General features: G+C 51.6%; 1 protein-coding gene across 4 annotated transcripts; it reads left to right on the plus strand.

Annotated features, from left to right (window-relative positions):
• ADA (adenosine deaminase) lies at positions 1–27,456 on the plus strand. 4 transcript variants are annotated; one of them, XM_038158961.1, is made up of 11 exons: positions 1–195; positions 13,690–13,751; positions 16,872–16,994; positions 17,109–17,252; positions 18,047–18,162; positions 20,421–20,545; positions 22,137–22,208; positions 22,470–22,571; positions 23,285–23,352; positions 23,741–23,870; positions 24,270–27,456. In XM_038158961.1, exons 1-11 carry the CDS (start codon positions 148–150, stop codon positions 24,369–24,371), a joined length of 1,092 nt encoding a protein of 363 aa, XP_038014889.1. In that variant the 5' UTR covers positions 1–147; the 3' UTR covers positions 24,372–27,456. The 4 variants fall into 4 exon arrangements, with proteins under 4 accessions (XP_038014889.1, XP_038014891.1, XP_038014890.1 ...); XM_038158963.1 differs by having other exon boundaries at positions 140–206; XM_038158962.1 differs by lacking the exon at positions 1–195 and adding an exon at positions 6,483–6,542.
• Positions 27,457–27,607: the final 151 nt, after the last annotated feature.

A 27,607-nucleotide genomic window follows, 5' to 3' on the forward strand; every position in this document is an offset into this window, starting at 1 on the left:
CCAGCCATCAGTCTCTTCAGGGGACAGAGAAGCTTGTCCTGCTGGTCACAGCTGCTGGGTGTGCAGACAGCACCCTGGCCAGAGGTTTCCTTCGGGATCCCTGTCACTCTGCCCAGTGACTCCGCGACTCCCAGGCAGCACCCGGCCATGGAACGTGGTGTGACATCTGATCTAGCTCCTTCGCTGGATGTAGCTGTGAGTTGCCTGTGAGGATGGAGACCTGCTCCTCGTTCAGCTCTGGATAATGGGGGGAAGAGCTCGGGAGCACTGTGGGTTTGGGGCTGGGGAGCTTTGCATACGTGAAAAACTGCAAAAGCCTTGGCTCCCCTGGGCCTGCCCTGCAGAGATAAAATCAGAGGTGTCAGCCCGTGTGTCTCTTGGTCCCCATTCAAAAAGTGGACTTGAATAGAGACATGTGTTCCCTGGCCACAGCTGGGCTTGTGCTCAGCCTGGGAGCTGCATCTCTATTGCCCTGTTCAGTGACCCTTTGCTGGAGCAGGGTGTCCTTCTCCCGTGGAATTCCCTGGAGAGAAGTGCTGCAGGAAGGGGTGGGGGGGGAAATGTGTTCTGGATGGGGCCTGGAACGCTTCCCTCCACCCCTCCCCAACAGCTCCCAGAGCAACAGGCTGTGCTGTGGGCTCGGGGCGCTCAGGGCCAGGCCCAGAAGGGCTCTTCCAGCTCTGTGGAAGAGGGCAGGAAGGTCAGAGTGGGGCCCTGGGGTCATGTTCCAACCACAGCTTGCACACAGCAGTGCTGCTCCTGTGGAGGTTTTGGTTTGCAGGTGAGCTGAACCTTTTGAGATGGTGCTAAAAACCCTTAGGAGGAGCTTGTTGCACCAGACTAGGGTGAATCTGGGTGCAAATCTTGTCTCTGCTGGTGTGTGGTGGCAGAGCTGCATTGCTGAGTCACAGCTCTGCTACACCCAGCTGTGATCAGGACGTGCTTATTCTTCTAAGGAACACAAAAGAGGAACGTGTCCCCACGTTCTGATTGCTGGAAATCAGACTGAGCTGCACTGAGACCTGCCCAGCACGGTGGGGGAACCCACTGGGATATGCTGGAACATGCCTGGCTCACGTGCTGCTCTCATCTCTGGGCTTCTCTTTGTGAAAACTGGGCTCAGGACAGGGAGGGACTGGTGTGTACCTGGGCTGGAGCCCCATGGTGTGCAGGCACCACAAGGGTCCCCTGTCCTGCACGGTGGGGTCTCTGGGCACTGACCCAGGCAGGAGGGGGAACCACCCCACCATAAGTAAGGTGGTTCCAATGTTGCTAGCAGCAGCAGGCTCAGTAATTCCCCGCAGCAAAGCCTCTCCCCAGAACCTGAGGCATCATCCATTGCGGTGAAGGTGATGGGTGCACTCGGCCAGGGCAGCCTTGTACCCACCCACCCCCTTATCTCCTGTCTCCTCAGGATAATCTTGGCATGAAATGATGTTGGTCTGTCCTTGGCAGAGATCACACCCTGGTGAGGTTTTTGTCTTAGCTGCTGTGGCTGGTTCAGCTTTCTCTCAGTTCCTCTTGGCAGCACTGGCACGAGAGGAATGGGGCCACATCTTTCCATAGGGTGGAGGTGGCTCCTTATCTTTACCCACAGGGTGGAGGTGGCTTCTTGTCTCTACCCACAGGGTTGAGATTGCTCCTCCTCTTTACCCACAAGAGAAATCCAAGGGCAGCCAGAGCTCAAGAGCCCAGGAGGGGCTGAGCTATCTGATAAGGTGAACCCTGCTGCCGTTTGTGGTGATAAGGCCTTGCTCTTGAACACTGGATTTGAGCAGTGACAAAGGCTGACAAAGCAGGCAGAGCAGAGGGAAGGGTGGTGCCCCTGCTGAGGTGAGGCTGCTCTGCACTGCAGGACTGTGTGCTCCTCTCACCTGGGACGCAAACTGGTGTGTGAGAGTGGGGCTGCCTTTATCCTTAGACATCCCACAGCTTCCAGGGTGGGCCTTTCTAGGGAGGCATTTCCAAATCTGAAACACTGCCAGACTTAGACCACCGCTCTTTCCCACAGCCCAAAGCCCTGACTGTGTTTCTCTGCCTTCTCTCCGCATTCTCACTTTCAAAGCTGGGCTATATACCAGCCCTGGGGGGTGCATTCTTTGCCAGTGGGATTTGGAGAAATCCAACTCCCTCCTAGCTCATTTCAGGTAGCCTTATTGTCCAGGAGATGCTCGGAATAGGTTGAAATACACGATGCTGGGTGCAAATTGGCCTCTGTGCCACAGCCCTAATCTGGTTAGGGGATCAGTGCAGCAGGCTTGCAGCAGCCCACGTGGCTCTGCCAGTGGCTGCATCCTGGGCTGTGCCCACGCTGGGCATGTCATCAGCTGGGTGTGAATTTCTGTGCTGCTCAAAAATGCCCCAAGATGGGAAAATGCAACCTGTTTAACCCTCATCTGTTCCCTGGGGTGTGTCTCAGGGGGTTTCTACTGTGGAGGTTCTTTCTGTTTCCAGGCTGGTGTTGTTTTAGGGCTGTGAGGGTTGTGGTTTCCTTGTCAGCAGTGCCTGACAGGAGCCCCCCCAGAGGGGTCTGCCCACTGGTGCCTCTGAAGTGTCACCAGCCCTCCGAGGAGCTGCTTGGTGGCCCTCTCTGCTTTCTCTGACACTCTTGGCCCTGTAGTTGCAATTCCCTTAGGAAAAGCCCAGCACTCACTCCCTGCTGGTGGAGAGCTGGGAGAGAGTCTGCCTGAGACCAGGGGTAGTGCAGGATCTGCTTCTGCTCTTGGAGGCCATGGTTGTGTGTGCTTGCAGCTCCTTTGAGAGCAGAGGGGAAATGAAGTCCCTTTGGGGAGCAGGGTGGATCCTCAGCAGGGTTTTGCCCTTCCCATTGACCACAGATCCCATGGTCCCCAGCAGGAGCCAAATGGGACACAGCTGAGTTCCCACCAGTGACTCCAGTGGTGGCTCACCCTGGGGCAGAGGTTCTCCCTGCCCTGCAGGGAAGCTGCAGAAATTAAATGGGAATTGCTGAGATAAGTTAAGGCTTTGTTTCAAAAACAAAAATTTTGCATGAGCAATGGATGTTTGGGCTGAGAATGTCTTATCTGGCAAAGTTGACCAGTACAGCATTCTGTCATATTTATACGTGACACTGGCATTTATACTGATAGAATTAATGAAACTAAACACATTTTCTTCCATTAGCCACTTGGAATGGGCTGTAGTGAGATACTGGTATCTGATTTAAAAAAAAAAAAAAAAGAAAACAAACCTAAAACAAAAAAACAACCCAACAAAAATCAAAAATCCCCAAACCAAAATAGAAAAGTGCCTTTTTTAAGATCTAAGCCCAGCATAAACACACTTCTTATTATTTTTGGAAAGCTGCTTGCAGGTGTCAGCAGCCCTGACACACAGCTGGTATTAACTACTGGGGGCAAGAGAAAGGGAACAGGTTTAAATATAGCTCCTGGGAAATAAGCATTGGAATAACTTCCAAGATCAGTTTTACCCCTACTGTGCTGCCTGGAATTTTCCCTAAAAATACGAAAGATAAACAGTTAACCTCAGGGACCAGACACGTACAGAGGAGCAGTTGCTTTCCTCCAGGATGGCCCCAGAGCATCCTTGTGCTTGTCCAGACAGGGCCCTCTTTGTGCCTCTCTGGTTTCCAAAGTGGGAATTCACCATTAAAAGACAGATTTGAGGCTTCTGGCTGCAGAGAGATGTGGTGTTCTCACAGGGAAACACAGGTTTAATACCAACAGCCCAGCAGCTATTGCAACCACCCAATTAAGCCAGTGGTAAAGATGGATAAAGTGGATCAGGGTCAGGTCAATTAAAATCAGCCCAAGCCGTGTTTCTAAGGCTCTGCCACACACTTGTGTCCAATGAATGCACTGTGCTGACACTCCTGGAAAGAGCTGAGCCTGCAGCACACGTGTATTTGCTAAGCAGGAAAAAACCCATCAAAAACCCCTTACTGCACCATTCCCAGTCCATGGGGCCAGTTCAGCTCCATTTGCCTCTCTCTGACCTTTGCTATCAACTCTCCTCCCAGCAGAAAATTACCCGCAGGCTATTTTTTTTTACCTTGTAATTGCCTCTAATCTCAAATAAATGCTTTAATTGACCTCTGTCCTCCCAGTGTACATGGCACACCGAGCAGGGCTGTGCCCACAAAAGATCCCTGTAAAGCACTGTCTATTTCCACCATTGTTTATTTATTGTTGTAATTAAATACAATAAATTGCCATTTATTGTGTTTATTTATTGTTGTAATTGCTTTGAACCAGAAGTCAGACGTCAAATACGTGATGCTGTGAGTCATTATCTAGGCAAAATAGATGTTTTTCAGGTGCCTGATAAAAAAAGCCCACAACATGCAGGTGAAATGGTCCATGGGAGCCAGAGCTCTCCTTGCCCAGGGGCAGTCTCACATCCAGTGCCTAATTTGTACCCTGCCTGGACCATTTCGTTTGTGCCCAAACCATCTATGCACACCCAGAGAGGGGAGGGGTGTGTTTTCCAAATTCAGCTCTTTCAAAGCTTTGGGAGCTTGAAACGATTTTAAAATATATGCTGTTTATTCCTGCTCATTTTCCATAAGCCTGGTCAGTGCTGCTCCATCCCACAGCCGCCTGGAAGGCTGAGTGCTGCTGGCCCCACACTTGGCAGCAGCCAATGATTACTTTCCCCTGCCAGTCACTATTTGTAAAGAATATTTTTGCCTGTTAGCTGTGACTAATGTGCTTTGTCTGTGCAGCATGGATGCAGTCAGGGCATCCCTGAAAGGTTGTATTTAATAAAGGAGAACATGGTGATGAACCTTCCACATCAGCCAAGCCCTGGGCTATTCCCACAGGCAGTGCACATACCCAAATAACCTTGGGATTTGAGCTGAAAAACTACTGTTTTCTCAATGCCTGCTTGGCTTTGGGGAAGAAATTCCATCACTGCTCTCATGGCAAAGCTGGGGAGGAGTGACAAGGGAGGCTGGTGACATTTCCCTGTGGAGCAGTGAGCCTGTGCCATGTCCTGCACTCACTAAGCAGTGCCAGCACCAGCTTGCAGCCCCTGCTCTCAGGCCCCTCGTTGTCACCTGGCTGTGACAGCACAGGGCTGGAGGAGCACCCAGCCTTCCCCATCCCCACAAGCAGAGCTCTGCGTGGCTAATCCCCTGCTGCCAGCTTCCACAAACAGTGTCCATCTGGAGTAAAAACAGCTGGGGAAGGAGACGAGGAAACTTCATTTTGCAACCATTTGTGGTAGTGTTCACAACCACGGCCCCAAGTGCTTTCTCTGCTTACGCACCAGAGCAAGTAACAATAGTATTTTTCATGGATATAGTGACTTTTGTCTCCAAGTCTCCCTGCAGACCCGGCCTGTGGTCTGGGGATGGCCTCACCTGGGCAGGTGAACTCCTCTTGTGAAGAACTGAACTGTGCTGCTTGTCTCTGCAGTGATTTTGGAAATACCAGCTGCCTGCTCGGTGCCTCCTGGGAATCTTAGACCTCATCTCACCCAGGGCAGCACATGGGTCCCGGGGGTGTTCCCCAGGGTCAATCTAGGGAAGGTTCCATTTGGAAAATTTACCTTTGGCTAGATGGGGACGCTAGGTCTGAAGTGACTGAAACTCTGCTCTTCCCAGAATCAGACAACCCATGCAGAGAGGAGGAAGCATAATTACTCTGAAAGTGTCTTTTTCTGGAGATACCCAAAACCAACCTGGACATGACCCTGTGCAACCTACTCTAGGTGAAACTGCATTAGCAGGGGGCTGGACTGAATGAACTCCAGAGGTTCCCAACCATTCTGTGATTCTGTGGCTTTCTGCCTCACTGTCTTCAAAGATGTGGGCTGCCATGTGCATCACCCATGGGAGAGGAAAGCAGGAGGCAGAGGAGCAGCATAAAACATGGCCAGGTCACTGAAAATAGGAAATGGAAAGCTAAGTGAGAGTTTGCAGGAGCTGCAAGTAGATGTGGTGGACCAAAAGCCATCAGACAAAATAAAGTGAGTCACTAAGCAGCAGGTTTGAGAACAGGAAAGGTTAAAACAAACATTGTTGAATTGGCTTAAAACTGAAATCAAAGCTGCAGATTGCTTTCCTGTCCTTCAGGCCAAGCTATCATTTTTTTCAGCTCCATTTTCTGCCATTGTTATCGTTGGAGGAGCAGGTCCACCCGGGCCCTCAGCTCCTGAAGGAAACCAAAGCGGGACTGCAGGAAGGGTGGGTTTACTTTAAATGTGAGGGAGAAACTCTTCCCTGTGAGAATGGTGAGGGCGGCACAGCTTGCCCTGAGAACCTGCGGCTGCCCCTGGATCCCCGGCAGTGTCCGAGGCCAGGCTGGGATAGCGGCAGGTGTCCCTGCCCACGGCAGGGGATGCAGGGGATGCACGGCAGCGTCTCCGCAGCGCCGGAGCGCTCTGTGGCGGCGTGCCTGCCCCGGGCCCGGCGTGCGCGGGGCGGGCCGGGGCGGGGCCGGCGGGGCCGGGAGAGCGGGGCCGGGGCGGGCGCGGAGCGGCGGCGGCAGAGCGGCGGCAACGGCGGCGGCAGCGGCAGCATGGAGCGGGCGCAGAGAATCTTCGGGGGACCCAAGGTGGGCTGGCGGCGCTGGGCCGTGCACCGGCACCGAGGTGCTGCGCACGGCAGCGGCGAACGTGGCGCGCCCGGTTCGGAGGCGCCGTGCCCGGGGCTGGGGTGCCGGGTTCGGAGGCGCCGTGCCCGTTTCGAGGGTGCCGTGCCCGGGGGCGGGGTTGCCGTGCCCGGTTCGGAGGTGCCATGCCCGGTTCGGAGGTGCCCGGGGCTGAGGCGCCGTGCCCGGGGCTGAGGCGCCGTGCCCGGGGCTGAGGCGCCGTGCCCGGGGCTGAGGCGCCGTGCCCGGGGCTGAGGTGCCGTGCCCGGGGCGGAGGTGCCGTGCCCGGTTCGGAGGTGCCGCGCTCCGGTCGTGCCCCGGAGCCGGGCGGCCGCAGCTGCTCTCCGCACCCGGGGCTGCAGCCGGCCGGGAGCTGTGGCTCGCTGGGTCCGTGCCCCCGGGAGGGACAGCGCTCGGTGCGCGTTGTCACCCCGCGGTCCCAGGCTGGCGCTGCGCTGCCCCGGCCCGGTGTCCCCGCAGGGACGGGCAGGGCTGTCCCGGGTGTCCCGGGTGTCCCGCACATCGCACCGCCGGGGCCATGCGGGTCAGGCTCATCCAGCTCCCGCCCGGGGACGCGGCTCAGCCGGGCTGGGGACGCACAGGTGGCCTGGCTGGGGAAGGGGAGGCTCTGAAGGGTCCTGCATCCCAACCTCTATCGTAGTCTGCTAAAACAGGTGTTTTCACTTGTGTCTTTGATTTTGTTTTGGGGGTTGATTTGGGTGGGTTGTTTTTTTTTTTTTGTTTGTTTTGTTTTTTGTTTTTGTTTTTTTTTCACATTTAGTTCAGTTATTCCTCAGATACCCATGACACCACTTTGGAGCACTCTCTGACAGCAGGCACCAGCCCTTCACTCTCTCCATACCCTGGATACTACATCTCTAGTAGGATCAAATGGTTAAGTGTTTGTTATTTAGATTGTAACCTAGAGGAGGAAGAAGATGAAACAGCTGTGGTTAGCAATAGTCCTGTATCTGATGAAGAACACTGCCTGTGCTGTAGGATGGCTCATCTCTCACACTGTGGTCTGGGTAAGGTGCTGTACAGGGAGCAGGTCTGCCAGGTTGGGCTCTTGTGGGAAAGTAGGAGTCAAGGCAGAGGAGACCAAGAAAAGTGGTGTGAGAGTTGTGGTGCTGCTCTGGGAGAGTGTGAGTGGTGGCAACTGCTTGTGGCTTTTCCAGAGAAGCAGATTGTCTCCAAAACCACAAAAGGCCTGGGGGGTTTTGCTGCTGTTTGCATCCTCTCCCACTCCCAAACCGTGTTTATCTCTCAGTTGAGTTTGTACCAGGAAAGTCTCACATAGTTGGAAAGGGCAGCGGTCTGATTCATGTTTCATTCCATCACTATGGTTCCCTTTCTAGGAAGTTGATCCATGCAGTAGCAGGCAAACCTTGATACCAAAATCCAAGGAGCATTGGCAGCTGCTGATGGTTAAAGTCTTTTTAAGTGCACTTCAGTTTTGGGAGATGGTGGTGCTTCATCAGCTCCCCTAAGAAAAAAGGCTGTTGATTCATCCTGGTGATTTTAAACTTCTGGTCAAGAGAAGCAAGTTCTTTTTTCATTTGTTCTTCCACTTTCCCAGTGCATGGGAGACTGGGATACCAAAGAGGAAAAGTTACCTAGGAAAAACTGCAGGGTTTGACTGCTAAGATCAGGCTTCTGTTGTCTGGCTATTGGCAGTTATGGGACTGGTTTTCCTGACTCAGGCAGTCCCTTTCAGTCCTGTGAACCTGCTAAGTCAGGCTTGGGGGAAAAAAATGGGCCTGAAGTCAGTTAATGAGCCCTATTCATTCCTCTGGATCCTCTGCCATTGGGAACGATCAGTTTTGTGTTTTAGCGATGTTTCTGGCAACTGGAGCAGCTTCTGCCCCAGCTGAATGTGGGGCTGGGGCTGCCTCTGCGTTTTTCAGGAACTCTCTGACTCCCAGTGACTGCAGTGATGAACAGGGAGTTGTGGCAGGACAACTTTGAACCCTGCTTATCTCAGGCCATAAAAGAACAGAGAAGTTTGATGTTCCTGTGATGTCAACCATCACCCTTTCTGTTCCACAGCCAAAGAAGAGACTGTGTCCTTGCTACTGCCCTCTTATAGGCCAGCCAAGCTTGGGGGCTTCAGGACATGTGGCTGTCTTCTCCTGCAGCTCCACGTGCCATGTTGTGGACAGCAGAATGAGAATAGGGGTTTCTAGCACTCTCTCCAGCGACTGGTGTAGCTCATTTGCAAAATAATCATCAGGTGGAATAGAGGAGGTGTTCTGTGAGGCACTCCGTGTGTGTCAGCCCCTCAGAGAAGAGTGGCTGCTGGCCCAGCCTGGGTGGTACCAAAGTGCCTGTGCTGGCTGTACCCAGGGGGTTTGGTGGATGTCCTGCAGCACTGCAGACTCTCCCTGCCTATCATGGGGACTGCAGGAGCACAATGGTGTGCTGAGGATGATGCTGGATTCGGCTCGTCCACTTCTCGTGCCCAGCCTGACCCCTGGCTTGGCATGGTCAGAGCCTGGTGCTGCTGAGGCTGCACTGAGCTCGAGCCGTGCCTTACACAGTGGTACCTTGTGTGCTCAGTTCTTTACAGCGTGGTACAGGGATGCTCTTGGATAACCTTCCCAGACGCAGGTGGCAGTAAGAGGATCTCTTGGTGCTGCACAAAGTGCCAGGACTCTGGTTACTGCCCTGAAGCGGTGCCTTGCTCCAGCCAGGGGTGGGTGAGAGCTCTGTGGTGGGTTGGTGGGCACATGGCCCTGCCACCCCATGGGAACCACACCTGTGATGACACACAGCCACCACCACCTGTTAATGTCACCAGGAGTCTCACACTGAGGTCAGTGGTGTAGTTGGTGCCAGGAGGGGGGGGCTCAGCACTGGAGCATCCTCTTCTTCCTCAGCCACCAAAGCCATGAATCATTGTCCAGATGTGTAGAAAGCAAAATGTTTCCTGCAGTGGAGCTCTGTGGGGCTTGTAGTCTCCCATGCTCCTCTTTTAAAGGCTCACCTCTTACAGCATGTTACAGGTACATCTCTCAGGTGCATTTGGGGTGTCCTCAGGTTTGAGGATAATGCTGTGCTGCTTCCACTTCACAGCTCTCTTGAGCCACTCTCACCTCCTGCTTCCAAATGAGCATTTGAGATGAACTTAGGATGAGGAACTCTTTGTTCCTAAAAGCACATTTCCTCAAAACCAGACTTAGGAGAACATAGTTAATTGTTTTTTCCCAGTGATTTGCCACGCTTATCAAATAATTGACAAATTACAGCTGTAATTAACCTGGTTTTCAGCCATTGAGATTAATAGAATGAGCCTAAATCATCATCTTTCAAGAGGCTGATAAATAATCCTGGGCAAAGTCACTGTTAGGGGTTTTAAAATGATGCAACTCTATCAGCTGGCTGATTATCTATTAATGTCTGCTGGAAACCTCACAATAAAAGGGTGGGACTGACTTTGGTCATTGTATATCTTTTTTTAAAAAGACCCTAACACCACCTAATACAGAAAACCCTTCAAGTGCCTTAGCTTGAATGGCTCTTTTTATGCCACATAATGGGCAAGCTGAGCAGGTAACTGCTCTGCCATGGTCCACTGATCAAACCATAATAGAGAAATTGTGTTGGGTCGACTGTGGATGAAAATACTTTGAGTGTTTGGTTAACTTTTTCCCCTTAATTTCACTAAAATGAAAATAATCAGACTTGATCTTGGAATGGAACATACTTGTTTGAGTACCTTCATTTTGTGTTTGAATTTATTTTTGAGGCTTATTACGTCTCAAAGAAAACATTACAATACTTTTCAGAGAAGTCAAGCCAGAGCCCTTAAAACTTCTCCTTTTTTAAAAAATCGGAACCAACTTGCTGATATCTGCACTAATGAGTCACGTGCCATGGTTGAGCTAAAACTTTTTTTGCATGAAAGTGGAAATGGCTGGGTTTGCTGTGATGGCCTTGCTGGGAGCTGTCTGTGCTGAGGACACACAATTTACAGCCTTTTCAGCGTTCTTTGAACCCATCCTCTGGCTTTCAACAAGTCTGGAGTGAAACTAAAAGGTTTATTGCATTACACTCTGGGTTTTTGATGAGCTAGTGGGAGGTCAGTGGAGGTGCAGGAGGGACTGAAGGGTTCCTGCACAAAGCTGGTCCTGAGGTCCTCACTGTACCTGGGAGAAGAACAAAGCTCCTTCCTCAGGACAGCACTGGAGAGTTCTGCTGCTTTCTGTGCTTCATCAGAGCAGGTGGTGCCACATCCAGCTGGGCTGTGAGAAGGGAAGTCATCAGTCTGGTCTAGTGGGTGGCATCGCTGCCCACGGCAAGGGGGGTTGGAGCTAAATGACCTTTAAGTTCCTTTCCAGCCCAAACCTTTCTGTGATTCTATGATCAGTGGTGCTGGGATGGCTGAAGGCTCCTGTCCAGTGCTGGTGCAGCCTGTGGTGCTGTTCAGATCCTTCACCAGCTGTTGAGATCCCAATATAATGTATGTGCTCATGCCTTCTCTACAAATAAATTGGAAGGTTTGGGGTGGGAGAGCACATGCACATGGAGCTGTGCACTGAGGAGCAGAGAGCTCTGGAAGAAGCCCTGGGCTCCTGCATTCACCTAATTTCTGCTTGCTCAGGCATCGTCCCCTGGAGCCACAGTTCAGAGAAAACTCTTTCATCCTTATCTGGGTACTTTCCTTGGCTTAAGGCAAGGTCGTGTCACCCATTTGTATGTGGAAAAGACTTGTGCTTTGTTTACCCGAAACAAACACGCAGGAAGAGAGCTGAAATGTAATCTGTGGTGAGCAGCCTCCCACGGACCTGGAAGCCTTCAGGGTTTGCAAGCAAGGTGCCCAGGGCAGATGAGCTGCTGGGTTGTGCCTCTGCCGATTGCATCCTTATCTGGAGCCCTGTAGGCACACTTCCATCTTCTCTTGGATGTCCTTTGGCCATCTAAACATCATGGAATAGTTCACAGCTGCAGAAAACTCTGCTCTCAAGCACTGGTCTGGAGGAAACCCAAGACTTTTTGAGTTGAACAGCATTGCACAAGGGTTTCTTAGCACTTGGTGTAAGTGTCTCCAGACCCCCCAAAAAAAGGCTGGCAGGGGACAAAGAGCCTGTTGCTGATATTGGAGAGGAACTTTCTGCTTTACAAGCATCTCACCTGCAGAAGAGGCAGGAGGAGGTGACTTACATAGATGAAGGATGCCATGGAATCTGCTTTTTCACTGATGGAAATGTCATGTTGGGATGTTCTTGCAGGAAACCTGTGAAAAGTGTTTGAGGGAGAAGACCTCAACAGGTTCAGGTTGCTTTGTTTTTAAATCCAATGTGAGCAAATTTCAAGCCTGTAACTCCATCAGAAACTCATGAGGGCTGTTGAATACCTCGAGGAGTGGATCTTGCATGGTTTTGAAATAAGAATTGGAACTCAAGAGTGGAAAACATGCCAGGCATCTACATCTGGCAATGCAGACCATGTTTGTATCCTGTTATTTTATTTGCTGCTTTGCAGGACATTTAGTCCTCATAAGCAGGATTGCATAACTCAAAGAGAGGGGAAAGATCAGATTTTGCCCTTCTTAAATCTTCCTCTCTGTAGATTCAGATGGTATCTTAAGAGCAGCAGCAGTGGCAGGGATGTGCTTCTACAATCTGCTGTCAGTGGTGGCTGTGGACGTATCCATGACCCCTGACTGCCACCAGCAGTTTGATCCATCCTGAGCTCGCCCCTCCGGCGTTTTGCATCCCACCAGTGTTCCAGTGGCAGCTTCGTGGCCGTCATGTGGAGATGGCCTGAGCCCCAGCACTGTCCCTGCCCTGCCTTTTGCAGCACGAGTGGCCAGTGGAAGCCCTGGCAGAGAGTCGGGTGCCTCTGCCTGCAGGGCAGGTGTGCAGGGCTGTGTGTGGGGATGGGAGTGAGCTCAAGGGCATCAGTGCACGCCCCAGAGATGGGCACTGCCAGCCCCGTGCCAGGAGCTCACGTCACCTGCTCCTGGACACTTGCAGGCACCGCTTACTCAGTTTTCCCCCAGCTCCTCGTAGTTATTGTTTGATACGCACCCTGACGCCAGAGGGTTTGTGGGTTTTAATTAGTAACCCTGGGTAGTTTAGTTATCCATGCAAATATCCAGTCCTCTTCTGAATCCTCCTCCTTTCTTACCCTTGGCACCCTGCAGCTATCATCTGTGCAGGAAAACAGATGTTATAATGAAATGTCCTCGATGCTATAACTAAAAAGAACCTTGTGCGTTAAGTTTCTAATCTACAGTTTCATTCAAAAATACAGTAAAATCAAATCTGTATTTTGTAGGCTGTTCTGTTACTTAAAAGAAAACAGTTCTGGAAAGATGGATATCTAGCCGAAACATTTTACAGCTAATATTTTCCTTCCCAGTTGGACTTCCAAATCACATTTGTCATGTTCCTCCGAAAGCCCCAGCTGGCTAATGGAAAAATCTTGGTTTTGCTTTTCTGGCTCTCTTTCTCCAAAATCCAGTGTTTCAGCAATAATGGGGAAATAGGGCTTCAGAGTGAAAAGACCTGAGTTACTGTCCCCTTTTTAATGAGTAAAAATTTAAGTGTTTTATTTTGAAACCTTGTTAGCTCTATGGGGCAGCTTGTTATTATAATCATTTTTTTACAGCACCTTTTTGCCATGGGACTGACCCCTTGTGTAGGATTAGAGAGGCTGTAAGCCCTGATAATGCCATGTAATTAACAACCCATCAGGAGCTGATCCTTGGAAGTGAAGTCAAAGTTTTCATGTAATGACTCTCAGCAAAATAATCAGGGTTTGGCTTCCTGTGATTTCAAGGAGGAAGCGAGCTGGAAAGTCAAGGTGTTTGGAGTTTGCTTTTTTCACTCCTCCTGAACTCTAAATAAGGATAGGGCCATTCCTCAAAATTACTGGCAACAGGATTAATTTCTAAAGATTCATTAAATGTGTGAGCTGCAGCAAAATACTTAAACAATACATAGATATTGAAAAATAAACTTTATAATAATTATATTTAAGAAATGTTTATGTGTCATGACTTTGTCCCTGTATTGGCTACGTTTACACCCACGTGAGCACCAGTTACTTCTCTCTGAATTATTGTTGCAGCTCAAGAGTGCCTGACCCATTTCTCTTGTTGCAGGTAGAGCTTCACGTCCACCTGGATGGAGCCATCAGACCAGAGACCATCTTGTACTTTGGCAAGTGAGTTGTGGAGGGAAATAAGCTCTGGGAGCTGCAGCACAAAGGCATCCTCCCTTCTGCTCCTCCAGATCTGTGACAGAGGAGCTCCTGCAGGCAGCAAACCTGGCTGCTGCTGGTTCTGTCTCTGCCCAGACCTGACTGCACAGTGTGAGGACACTGAGCACTCCCCAGAAGACAGGGGGGCCTCCCTGGTAGCAGGAATGTGACTGAGGTGGTCATGGGTTTGTGAGCTGGGCAAGCTCAGAGGAGCCACCATGAGAAAAGTCCAGAAGGTGTCTCATAAACAGCTGCCTGCCTTTGAAGTGTACCCAGGACACAGCAGAGGTGCTGTATTCTCATTTCTTTTTCCACATTCCTAATCGCAAGACCAAGTGGGATGGCAGCAGGCTGGGAGCGTTGTCTTGGTGGTGCTGCTGCATGGTTTGGGAGGAAAAGCCAGCTTGGGTGGCCTTGCCTGCCCTGCTGCCATGTGCATTTGAATTCCAGGCTGTCTGCCTGGTGGCAGCAGGCAAGGAGTCACGCCGGTGTGGGGCTGAGCCAGGGAAGCACTTTGCAGTGGTTTAGAGAGAGGCTGTTTCCTTGACAGAGCCCACGTGCATCTTCCTTCAGTGTAGATTGTGTGGGAAGCACCGGGTGAATGATTAACCTGGGTGAGGGCCTGGCTCCACATTTGTAAGCAAAACAAACAAGATTTCTTCCAGCTGTCACTGATACCTCAGATCAAGAAGGTGGCAAGGGTAAGGGTTTTTGTGCTCTTAGGCACAGCTCTGGTATTTTGGGGAGGAAGTCAGTTCTGAGGAGGATGGGAGGTAGCTCACATCCTGTGAGCCCAGCGGATTCCAAGGCAGTGCAGTCCTAGGGAGAAATATTCTTTCTGGAGTAGCTTTTTCTGCAGGGCCTGGCCATACTTTTTGCTGTGCAGTCAGAGAAAGGGGGGGGTGGGGGCTGTCCATCCCATTTTCTTGCTGGATGCTGGCATGGTGAACTCAGGGGTCCTGCTGGTGGGCTGCAGGGCTGGAATACAGGTCCAAGTGAACAGAAGAGTTGGTGCTGACTCCCTGGGGCTCTGCTGGGTCCCTCTGCCTGCAAACAGAAAATGCCAGTGTAGTCCCCTAGGAGAATTGTAGGAGCCCTGAACCCAGGAGGCACTGGCTGGCTGGGGATCCTGTGCCAGGATCCTTTCTTAGGGCACAAACCTTCATTGCTTGAGTGTGTGCTGAGTTCCCTCTTATTTTTAAACAGCCCTGGCATCCCCCTGAGCTGCCAGCCCTCGTGTGGAGCAAGGCTGTGCTATTCATGGGCTCTAAAGCAAACCCGTGGGGCAGTGCACAAGGCTGTAGGGACCGACTGCCTTGATAACCTCACCCTGGGCACAGAATGTTGCTTGTGGTCTATTTTTAAAGGTAAAGAGCTGGAAATAATTTTGCTAGGTGGTGTTTGACCATGTAGACAGAACCCCAAGCTGCTGGGATGCACAGGCCCCCTTGGGCAGTGCACTGCTGAGCTCAGCTGGTTTTAGAAACCTTGTCTCCAATTCCGTCAGGTCTGGGTCAGCCTTTGCATCATTCCTGCTCAGCCAAAGGGCTCAGAGGTGTGACAGACCCCTCATGGGGACTGGGTGTCCCCAGGAGAGGTGCCCTTTCTGTGGTGGGATGGTGTGCATGGTGCTGCCCGTGGCTGGAGGGAGCTCTGGGGAGGACACCGAGGTGGCAGTGAGGACAAACACGTTCCTCTCTGGCCACTTTGCTTCAAGAAGAATCCCACCTACAAGGAGGGTTGGATGGGGCGGCAGCAGCTCCAAAAGGCACATTGGCATGATCCACCAGATCTCCCCATCCAGAGGAGTGGTTCCTGTGTGGATGATCCCAAAGCACTGCCTCTGATGCCTGCAGGAAGGCACTGCCTCAGGAAGCACGTGAAACGGGTCAGGGAAGTGGCTTTGCTGCAGGAAACTTTCCTGTGGCAGGTGGAGGAAGGTGCAGGTCAGTTCCTGGAGCAGAGACTGAGGTGTCAGTGCCATGGAAAGGGCAAGGCAGGGAGGAAAACCGATGCCTTGGCAGCGATGAGTGCTCCCTGCTGAGTGCCAGCAACTTAATCTGTGCAGACTGCATGTGAGGGCTGAGCATGGGGCTGCTTTCCTTCCTGGCTGAGTGGGGAAGGAGCAATGTTTACCAAGTCCAGGGGTCCTTTGGACTGTGTCCCTGCATGGCTCATTGGGATGGCTGCTGGCAGGGCAGCATTAAAGCTGGCTGTGGTGTTTTGTCTCTATTAGCAGAGTTCTTCCATCAATCAGCTGTAATTCATTGTGGCAGGAAAGAGGATTAAAAACAAATGTCTGGTTATTATTCCAAATTTGTTTTGGCTTGTGCAGGGTACCAGAGGGTGGGGGGTGGCAAAGCCTGTCCAGGAAGCTGCAGCACCCTTGGCTGACAGCCCCCTCCATCTCAGCTGTCCCCACACCAGGAACGCCTTCACCCACGCGGTATTCCAGCTGCTCCTGGGAAAGGTGGCTTCTTCCCTCTTGGAAGCATTTATGTGGGCATTAGCATGTCTGTCCCTTCAGTGAGAGCGGTTGTTGCCCTTTGTTCCTGTGTGGGAGGTGTTCCTGTCACAGGAGATGCCACCAGGATGCTGGACTAGGAAGCAGCTCCCTTGCAGGAGCTGCTGGCACTCAACCCGTGAGCCACGGCACTTCTGCCTGTGTGATCCCAAGCCTTGGAGCATCTCCGTGATTTTTTAATCCTTTGAGCCTGCATAAGTGGAAATTAACTCTTCTAAAGAATTTTGGCAATTCTGCTGCTAGGTCTGGGAGGTGCCAAGAAATAATCCAGAGCCCCTTTAGATGAACTCCTTCTTAAGCTGAAAATGTGCCCTGGCTGTGTTCCTGCCGGGTCAGCCTGGGCTTGTATTTCGGTTTGTTTGTGTTTTGGATCTCCTTCCTCTCTGCTGAGATCCAGGGCTCCATCCGTGAGGAGGTTTTGGAAGGACAGTGTGTGCTGTATCTTTCCTGTGAGGAAATGATGGTTGATGCTGCCAGCTTCGGATGCAATTGGTGTATGAAATGGGCTGATTAAAAATGCGATAACCTTCCCTGTCAGTAACATGCGACTTTGTTTCCAGGAAAAGAGGCATCCCTCTCCCTGGGAATACTGTTGAGGAGCTCCTGAAGTATGTCAGCTATGACACACCACTGACACTTCCCCTGTTTCTAGAGAAATTTAATTACTACATGCCTGCCATTGCGTAAGTACCCTGCTCTTTGCTTTTTCCCCCTCAACCCTTGGCAGCATCCCTTGGCTCAGCCTCGGAGGTCCCCTGTGGGCCCTGAGGGTGACAGTCCCACTGCCATCCCTGCAGGGGTGACCGTGAGGCGGTGAAGAGAATTGCCTACGAGTTTGTGGAAACAAAAGCAAAGGAAGGAGTCGCCTACGTGGAGGTGCGGTACAGCCCTCACCTCCTGGCCAACTCTGGTGTGGCTCCCATCCCCTGGGGACAAGCTGAGTGAGTGATCCTGCTGTGCTGGGGAGCTGCTGGGTGCTGCTTGGGCATGGAGAAGGCGTCCCCATGCCAGTCAGCCACTGTGCCTTCAAAGGCTGCTGTAAGAAATCTTCTGTCCTCCCATGCAGCGAGAGCCAGCATGCTTCCCCCTCTCTCTCCCCAAACAGGGTTTTTCATCTTGAACACCTCTGCGTGCTGCACTGTTTTCATGTCCCCTGTCTGCATGTGCAGAGCAGCTGTGCTCAGCCTTCTGGCTGAAGCCCTTCCCTGTGAGAGGGAAAGAAATGTCCACACATGGGCTGCCTGACCACGGAATGGGAGTTTGAGCTGGCAGAGGTGGTGGGTGGTGTTGGAGGGGGCTGCTGCTCTGATCCTTTCCTTTCATGTCCTCCCCTCTGTGATATGTGCCTCTCGTTAAATCGATGCTGGGCTCTGGGGCCCCTCCAGAGTGTGCTGTGTTGGGTGCAGAGCCCTGGGCTTGCAGAGCATTGTGTGCCCTAATGAGATGCTCTGGCAAAGAGGGGATTCCTCTGCTCAGGCAGGATGGGCACCCAGTTCCACAAGGCCTTTCTACATCTTGGTGTCATCTGTACCTGCTTCAGTGGTACAGAAGTTACATCTGTACCTGGTAAATGTGGCCAGGGTGTGGGTGTAAAAGGTGCTCTGGGTGGTCTCACTGGGCAAGTGGAACCTGGGGCAGCCTGTCCTCCTGAGGGGATGCTGGGCTGCACCTCTGGCTCCTGCATGCCTCCCTGGCAAGTGTCTGGCCTCTTGCTGATGGCTTTTCTTCCCTGCAGGGGGGACCTCACTCCAGATGAAGTGGTTCAGCTCGTAAATCAGGGACTGAAGGATGGAGAGAGGGATTTCCACATCAAAGCCAGGTCTATTCTATGCTGCATGCGCCATATGCCAAGTAATGTATTGCAGCTGCCCTGCTGCTCTGCTCCCTTCCCTGACTGGGGGAGGGGGGGGGGGACGACATCCCTGGGGCTGGGGCCCTGCAGGGCGTGGGGAGAGCCCCAGTCTGTGGGGCTGGAGCAGCACCAGACAGTGCTGGGGGTCTCTGGGGGTCCTCTGCTCCTTTCACTGCAGGGCAAAGGTCTGCTGGATGCAGGAGTGGGGGTCTGTGGGTACAAGCAGTATCTGACAGGTCTTGCCAGAGGGACAAAAGGGGCTCTTCTGTCCTCCCCTGGGGGAGCTGTGGTCTCTGCTCCCTGCCCAAAGGCCAGAGCTCACCTTAGGCCAGTAAAAGCCACTGGCACAGTGAGCACTTGCGTCTGCCATGAGTGGCTGGAGGTCTGAGAGCAAATGGTCGTGGAAGGAGAGCCAGGCATGACATCTCACACTTCCCTGCTCATGGTCCTACAGCAGGATGCTCCTTCCTCAGCCTGGGTCATGGGGCAGCCAGAGAATCCACTGGCCGCAGCCAGTCTCTGCTGGCTAAAGCTGAAAACACAAGTCAGATAGACTTAAGGCACACATAGAAATGTTTTTTATAAAATCAGCAGTTCTGACAAAAAAAGCTTTGTTGGTAACAGGTGCTGTGACCCAGAATAGGAAGAAAACCCAATTACCAGCATTTCAATGGGCTGCTGAGTTTCACAAGCATCTTCCTCTGGGGAAGCATGCAGCCAGAGAGAGGCTGTGTGACAGTAACTATTTTATGTGAAGGTTTTATTCTGAGTATCTTCATATCTCACACCAGTTTTATGTAGGCTTAGTAGGGTAGATGGTAGAAAGATTTTTCCTAGTGAGTACATGATTAATTTGTGTCTAGGAATGTCAAAAATTATATTCTTGGAAGCTGATAGAATCTTGGTAGATTTGAGAGTGTTCTGGTTTTTTTTTTCCTGCCTGCACAGTCAACGCCAAACAATACTTTGAAAACTTGATCCTTGTATTTCTGGTTTCTAGGGGGAAAAATGCTTTTCTTTGTAGAAACAGGAGAGCTGTAAGGCACAGGCACAGTGATCTGCACTTACAGTCCCTGCCAGTGCACAAGTGGTAAAGGCAGGAGGTGGCAGGAGCATCCAAGGGTGTGTGCAGCCTGCACTTCCCTGCAGGAGGGATTGCTGGTGCAACCATTCTCATACCTGTGTCCCAGGGCACCAGATGATACCCAGAGCCAATGCTGTGCTTGATAAAAAGTCCTTACAGTGCATTCAGGATGTGCTGCACAGTAAGAAGCCATCCTGTAATTAATGAACTGTTGAGAGAAAGGCAGAGATACCAGCCAGAACTGACTCATATTAAACCTGTTAATAAAATAACGACTCTAACCCAGCAAGTTGGAAAATGGTGGGAAAAAATAGATGATGAAGTTGCACACATCATCCTGGTGTGTTCATATGATTTGGGGATTTTCTGTACACAGCAGGTGCCTGTTAATTATTAACACAACTGTTTATCTCTGTTTCTTGGCCTTTCTGCTAGGGTTAAGTGCTATGTGGGCTGGTAGATGCAGTTTCTCTCTCAGAGGTTATCTGTCCTGATCAGAGAGAACTCTCAAGCAGTTGTTGGCCACATGTTGGTCTCTTTTTCACTGCTGGCAAGGAGATAAAACTCCAGCTCCTTCCTATCAGGAGTAGAATCCTTGGGAGAGTCAAGGATGCCCTGCAATAGGGCGGGGGTGGCTGCAGTACAGGGCCCCCCAGAGATCCCTCCCAGCCCAATCTCCTCCCTTCCACCTTCATCTGGTGGGGCAGCTCCTGCCTTTACCCTCACCTTGCCCAGCCAGGGAAGGGATGATAGCTCAGGAGTTGAGGGATTTCTCCAGCACATCATGTTACAGCCCCAGGGCAGTGCAGTTCATCTTACCTTGAGCAACTGCAGCAGTCACCACTGCTTGGAAGATTTTTAATTAATTTTTTCCCCTGCTTGAAGTGAGCAGAAAAACATGATGGGAGCAGTTTTATAGCTGGTGGATGCATTTAATTTCCCTTTCACGGACAACACACTGATCAGTTGGCAGCTTTTATCTGCCTGAAGATCACAGAGATGACAGACCTTTCTAAGTGTTTGCTAGCTTTTTTTTTTTTTTTTTTGAGCATCAAAAGACTAAAGAAAATAGCTCTACCCTTCTAGCTATAGGAGCAGGATTTGTTTAGAAAGATGCTGAAGGTGTGACCCTTATGAATGCTTCCTCCTGAATCCTGGTGCTGCCTCTCCCAGGCTGGTCTCCAGAGGTGGTGGAGCTCTGCAAGAAGTATCAGAATGACTCTGTGGTGGCTGTTGACCTGGCTGGAGATGAGACCCTGAAGGTGGAGGATTACTCTGAGCATAAGAAGGCTTATGAGGTTTGTGGAATAAGTTTTTAAAAAGAAATTGCAAGAAGAATATATACTGAGGGGACGTGTGCGAAGGGACACTTTTCAAACTGAGAAACAGCTGGGACAGCTTAAAAATTCGTTGCAGCTATTAAAAACATTCAGTTAAATAGAAGAAGTATTTGTTTATGTTTCCCAAATGATTAATGGCAGGCATCATTGCTAGAACATGGCCTTAGAGCTGGGGCTTGGCACGCTGTGAGTGTGACATGAGTTACACGGAGCCCAAATCAACCCCCACCCCACTGCTGTTGGCTCCTGGGGCTTGGTGAAACCACAGCCAAGGGTGGAAGAGACTGGCCTTTCCAGTCTGGCAGAAATCACCCGAGGAGCAGAGCAGAAAGTGCACATTTGCAGGGCTTTTATCTGATCTTCTCAAATGCAAACACTGGAATGGCTTCAGGAGCCTGATCCCTGGCTCTCACCAAACCTCAGCCTTTGCAGTGGCTCCAAGGGAAGGGAAAGCCTCTCTCCTTTTTGCTGGTGGAAATTCGGGGTTGTAAGTCCCCACCATCAGTGGGGGAGGAGGTTGTGCACCATCACTGACACCAAGGGTGGTGGTTTGCGAGCAGTGCTCAGGTCTGAAAGGACACGGGGCTTCCTTGGGGTCGTCACCCCATCAGTGGGAGCTGATACAAGGCTGGCCCGCGCTGCTGTGCTGGGTGAACAGGGTGGTTATAGACAATGGCACAGGAACAGGGCTTCGTTAGCTGATGGGAAGGCAGCCTCATCCTGCCCTGGTGGGCCAGCAGTACCCAGGTCCGGCCTCCTCTGTCTGAAGGATGCATCTTGTCTCTGTGCCAGGGGCTCACACAGGCTCTGAGATGCTGAAGCAACCCCACCTCCCATCCATATTAAGAAACTGAAAAACACTCCTGAGTGTAAAGCCCTGAAGGAATGTCTGTGAAGAACATCTGCTGCAAGATGGGGCTTGCAGCCTGTCTGCTGCTGCCAGCTGGGTGGCCCTTCTCCAGCTAAGCAGGAGCCAGGCTTCCCTCCAGGCTCCATGGCTTCCCAAAGCCCAGGTGGCCTGTGACCCCCGGCAAAGAAATTTTCAGGATGGTCATGGAGCTGCACCCAAAGCTGCACTCACAGGGTCCTTAGGGCAGGGCTGCCTCCACCCTCAGCCCCTTACAGTGTCAGAGCATTTCTTCATCTCTGCCCTGGGGTGCTTCTACACCCTCTCATGTGGCTGCAGCTAGCCAAAAATGTAAAAGTCCCAAAGCATGGAACTGCTGCAAGTTTCATGCAGAAAAGTAAGTGGTTGGAGGGAAGAGGAGCTCGGAGCTCGCTGCTGTCTGTAGAGGAGGCAGTGGTGAACTCACCCAGGGTTAAAAGCCCGTGAAGAGCCTGGCTGGGCTCCAGTGGAAGATAACCAGGATTTTTAAGTGTCTCTGTGTGTGACATTACCGAGCTCTTGCAGCCCTTGGAGTGCAAGGCTCGTGACCTGTGGGCTCTTGGCACAGGAGCCTTGCTGTGCCCTGAGAGCAGTGCCAGCCCCAGAGCTGGCTGTCCTTGCTGCAGGGGATGGGACAGGAAGGTGTTCTCCGTTGTCTTGCAGGAGGCTGAGAGGTGTGGGATTCATCGCACTGTCCATGCCGGGGAGGCCGGCCCGGCTGCCATGGTCAAGGAGGTACGAGGAGTTCCTGCCCCAGGGCAGAGAGGGACAGGGTGTGACTGCCCTGCACCAGGCACAGAGGCACCCAAGAACTCCCCAGATCCACAGCAAAGTGAACCCTGGGGACATGGGCACACATCTGACCTGGTGGCTGGCAAAGGACATCCCAGGAGCCAGCTCGGTGCTGTGGGCTGTACCTGCAGTGGGATGGGGGCTCTGGCCAGAGGGGGCCTGAGCTGTGCCTGAGGCTCTGAGTGCTTCTCCTGTGCTCTCTAGGCAGTTTATGTCCTCAAGGCCGAGCGTGTTGGCCATGGATACCACGTCGTGGAGGACCCTGAGCTCTACAAGCAGCTGCTGAAAATAAAGATGCATTTTGAGGTAAGGATGTGTGGTGGGACTGTGACAGCCACGTAGGTGCTGAGTGGAAAACAAGCCCTCACTCGGGCTATGCTGCAGCCAGGGACAGGATCTGACACCCAGGTGCTGACCACAGGTACAGGGGTGTTGTGCTTACGCCCAAAGCTCCACAGGAAAAATGTTGGGGACAAGCCTGTCTGTGCTGCCAGGAGCACTGGTGTGCACAGCAGCTTGTGGGAGGGATGTAGCAGAGAGAATGGATCCTTGTGTGGCCAAGGATAAATTCTGGAGGGCTTGTTCACTGATTTATACACCTCAGGCCTGAATGCTCATCCTTCCACAAATCAGGCTGCTGTGCCAGAGCAAGTCTGGTTACAGGGTGGGAATGCCTGGGAGTTACAGTGCACGTAAGGATTTCTTTTGCTTTTCCCCAGAATGGATATATGCACTAATAGAGGGAATGTGTACTGAATGCAGGTGGTTTTGTAACTGTGATTGGCACAGGGCTGGTGACTGACCGGCCATGGGGAACACCCCACAGCCCCTGTCACAGTCCTGTGGGCTCCTTGCATCCCTATCCTGGGACATGCAGTGCTCTGTCAGAGCAGTGCTGAGGGGCAGCTGGGAACAGAGCTCTGATCTGGTTTTACAGTGTGCTGAGCTATCTGTGTCCACAGCTGGGGTTCAGATCCATGTGGTTGATTCTGGTTTTCATGCTCAACTCCCCCAAACAGGTCTGCCCTTGGTCCAGTTATCTCACTGGAGCATGTTCTCCGGACTTCACCAAACACCCCGTAATACAGTAAGACTTCTCAATTATGTGAAATCTCAAATAACCAGGATTTGGGTTGTTTACAGCTGTTTCATTGCTTTACAAAGCTAAGGCACATCTAATTATGTAGGCCAATGTAGCACATTGATGTACCTTGGCATGGGAGAGCCTGGTGCAGCTGGAGGGGTGTGGGGGTCCCTTGGGGAGGCTGTGCTGTCCCTCCTGTCCTGCTCTCAGCTATGGGGCACGAGAAGCTACACCCCAGCCACTCCTGGCAGTGCAGAGCCATGGGGCACAAGCTGAGCCTTGTGGTTTTCTCCAGCACTCCCAAAGTTTTTGCTTTTGCTGCATTTCACCCTGAGAACTGCACAGTATCACACCCAGTGCAACCCACCAGTTCAACCTGATTTCCTTACAGATTTAAGAAAGATCGTGCCAACTATTCTCTAAACACGGATGACCCCCTCATCTTCAACTCCACCATTGACAAGGACTATGGCATCGTGAAGGAACACATGGGATTCACTGAAGAGGAGTTCAAGAGAGTTGTAAGTCAGCCTTGGCTGGGTGCTCTGCTGGTGTCTCAGCGCAGCCCAGAACAACCTGCTGGTTTTCTTTATAAGCTGAAGAGTTTTTAATAGAAAGCAGAAAATTCCACTCTGGCCTTATAAGCAGGAAAGTAGGACCAGGCTCAAAGTACATATCTCAAAAATTCCCGAGTATTTAAAGACCTTTGCTTTGTGCTGGTCTCATTTCTCCTGGGACTGCTGCTAGTGATGGGCCAGAGCAGTTGGCATTAAATAAGGCCATGGAAATGAATCTGAGAGTGGAAACTTTACACTCTCCCTCGCCTGTTGCTGCTCAGAGCCAGGTGCTGGGATGTGCACAAATGTGTGTTCATGTCTGATGTGTCTTAATGTCCCTTTCTTCCTCCTCTGCCTCCTCAGAACATCAACGCAGCCCAGTCCAGCTTCTTACCTGAGAAGGAAAAGCAGGAGCTGCTCAACAAGCTGTATGAAGCCTATGGGATGGTCCCCAACACGTCGTGACCCGTCCCTGGGAGCCAGCGGGGAGCTGGGCCCTTCTTCACAGGAGCCTGGCTCTGCTCTGTGCCGGTGGCAGCGCTGGCAGGAGGTGCCCAGAGTCAGTCTCTGTTCCTGGCAGCCCTGTGTTGATCCTTACAGTGCTCATCAGAATCAGACTATCACACACAGCTACTTGTACCCCACAATCTCTCTCCTGAATGGATCTCCAGCTTCCTGTCCTGCTGCTGTGCAAGCAGACTGGATCTGCCTGCTGGCCTGACTCCCTTCTCCATCTGCTGGTGTTTCTGTGCTGCAAATGCAAACAGAAGAACCTCCCTTATGGTTTTTCCCCTCCTCTTTCCCTGTTTCACCTGTCCTGTCCCACTGACCTGCCTGGCCCTTGCCTCAGTGCTGAAATAACCACTTTCAACTCTGGCTGTGGCCTGGGTTAATCCTCACCTTTCCAGGGTGTGCTAGTGCTGGCCGGGAGCGAGCAGCCCTTTCAGACACAGAGGCTTTATTCTTGTCCCTGTGGCTGGGAGGGCCTGGTCACAGCTATATTTACCCAGGGTTAGTCTTGTACTAACAAGACTGGAACAAGAACAAGCTGCAAGCTGGTGCCCCTGCCTGTGCACGAGTCCAAAGGGCATTTAAAACAAAATACCATTTTTTGGGCGTCCTTTCTTGTGGAGGAGCTCCCATGTATCAGGCCTGCCGATGTCCCTGCTGCAGAAGTGCACACCCTAGGCTCAGGCCTCAGCTGTGCTCACAGCTGGCCATGACCATGCTTGCACATGCAGAGGAAGTTGGAACATAATTTTACCACTTCAGGCCAAAATCTGCCTTCTGGGATTTTCCCCACTTTTTTAATCTCGGAGAACTCCTGTGAACTGCAGTTTGATCTTCCTCTTACCTTTGTTTAGGACTTGGAAAAAACATGATTGATTGCCTGGTTTAACAATTCTGCCCTCTTTCTGATTTGACACAATCATTAGGCACTCTTAAGGCTGAATAAGTGAATTAACTTGGACCCAGTGTCACACATTGACTCAGGTCCCATCTGATTGCTTCTCTCACTCAATTATGACACTGGCTAGAAGTCAGATCTTCAGTTTGGTTTAGAATTTATACAGAGAAACTCACCAAAATTTCCTTAGTGATTTTATGGCATTATAGTGTTTTTACTCAATAAGCAGTAGAGCTGTGCAGCCAGAGAAGAGACCATTGTTTTCTTACCTGAGTGTGTGGTGTGCTTTAGCATCGGGCTCTGCCAAGATGCTCACTCCAAAGATACTGTACCAAAAAGTTGCCTTTGAAAAGGGGCCGTGGTCAGTCTTGCCATGGACAGACCATGGACTGGTCCAGTCTCAGCCAGCAGTGATGGTGTGCTGGGAGTATTTCCATTCTTCCTGGGCTTCCATATTGGTCTTCAGAGTAAAATACTCATCTCTGAAGTATGTGGTGCATATATACACATAGATAGATAAATGAAGATGAGAGAGTGATTTTATTACTTTTATAAAGCAAAAGTATCACTTTTAAGGACACGATTGTGGTAAGAAACAGGTTTTGGGTCATTTTTCTCCAACAATTGTTTCTGAGGAAGAGTTGCTTGTTTGGATTCTGGACAGTTGATTGTTAATCCTGTTTAATAAAATAACAAATTTATATTAAAAGAGAAATCCTTGTGCCTTTCTGTTCAAGGGTGACTGCTGGGGACTGTGGCCTGTGGTGTCCAATCCCTGCTAGGGGTTCATTGATCACTGTGATGGGGGCTTTGGTAGCTCGGTTGCTGCCTTCTCCTGTTGCCAGTTGGAGCACTTTGCCAGCCTGCTCCCTTGCCAAGCAGCCCAGTTGGATTTATGGCTCCGGGTTGTTCCAAGCTCCCCTGTCCTTTTCCCTTCAGAGCACGAGGGCTGTGTAGCACTGCTGCAGCAGCAATGCCATCACGGGGTACTCTCACCTTTCCAGCTGTTGATCAAAAGGCGTCAGTTTTTTTGCTGTCTCCTGAGTTTTGCACAGTTGGTTGGTGCTCAGAGCCCAAGAGGGGCAGTCTGGGCTGCTGGGCTACACCATCAGTGTGGGCAGGGGAGTGTTTGCCCAAAGGATTTTGGGTTATTCAGTGCTTGGTTAGGCTTTGACAGGTCTGGCACGCCCGTGTTCAGCTGGAAAGAAGGGCTGGGAGCATCCCTGTGCTCAGCAGCTTTGCAGGTCAGGATTGGCTGGATTAAGGCAGTGCCCTTGGTCTTTCAGCACAGTCAGTGACAGTGGCTGAGCTGGCTGTCACTTGCAGGGGGAACCCAATGCCTCTCACCCATCCCTGAGAGAAGCTGGCCAACAGGTCCCTACTCCTCTGCCTAAATATAACTCTGAAACAGATATTTTCTGACCAGAGAGAGCTAAGATTAGCCCACATTTGACTGTTGGAGGTCTGTGTGGTGCTCAGTCCTTCTGCACTGCCTTTCAGCTCTGTGTGTGTGTCAGCATGAGCCAAAATTACTGTTCTGTGGTAAGGAGAGCTGGAAATGGGGCTTAAAGACCCAACTGTGCAGTCAGCCAGGTCCAGGAACTCCCTGCTGGTTTGCCCCTGGGCATGGGAAGTGGGAGCAGGCTCTTGGCTACCATCCAGGCATGGCCCTGCAATGACACCCAGCCAGTCCGGGAGCCCTTTGCCAAAGCAGCAGCCACGGCCCCTGCCTGGCTTCCAAATCCTCGTTTCCTGTGGGGGCTGGAGCTGTGGACCCCTCTGTGCTCACCCCCTGGCCATCACTTCTCACAGACAATTCTCCCTGTCTGGCAGCCACTTCTCTGCTGATCTATGGCCTTGTTTAGGCTGATAAATCTCAAACTTGTAACATTCAGTTCTCCTCCAGGCTGTCAGGGAGATGATTTGTCACCAGTGGAGAGTTTCCCAGGTCATCTCTGCCCTGTCCCTGTGCTGGTGGTCAGTCCCAGTCAGGCTGCTCCACTGGGATCAGTGAAACACCAGCACTGTTCCTGTAGTTCTGTGCTGCAGAGGGAAAACACCTCTTCCCCCTGGCACCAATCCTGCTGGTTCCTGGGCAGTAAACCTGGGAAAGTGGGGGCAGACTTTTATAATCTGTGCCCAGCTACCTCTGCCTCCATCTGTGTGCTGCAAACCCATGGGGTTTCACAGACCCAAACTCAGGGGACTCTTCTTGCACAGCTCCGTGTCTGCCTGTGAAACCACCCCACAGCTGAAGGCAAAAGAAAGGAAGAAGAAACATCCAGGCAGAAAA

Source organism: Motacilla alba, chromosome 20, assembly GCF_015832195.1.
Source record: "Motacilla alba alba isolate MOTALB_02 chromosome 20, Motacilla_alba_V1.0_pri, whole genome shotgun sequence".
NCBI lineage: Eukaryota > Metazoa > Chordata > Aves > Passeriformes > Motacillidae > Motacilla > Motacilla alba.

Bases quoted from the DNA above. Each gene is read 5' to 3' on its own strand.
- ADA (XM_038158960.1), top strand. From the start codon at position 7,517: ATGAAACAGCTGTGGTTAGCAATAGTCCTGTATCTGATGAAGAACACT. The intron at 7,607-13,689 runs GTAAGGTGCTGT...CTCTTGTTGCAG, and splicing joins TCTCTCACACTGTGGTCTGG to GTAGAGCTTCACGTCCACCT. The intron at 16,995-17,108 runs GTAAGTACCCTG...CCATCCCTGCAG, and splicing joins TACTACATGCCTGCCATTGC to GGGTGACCGTGAGGCGGTGA.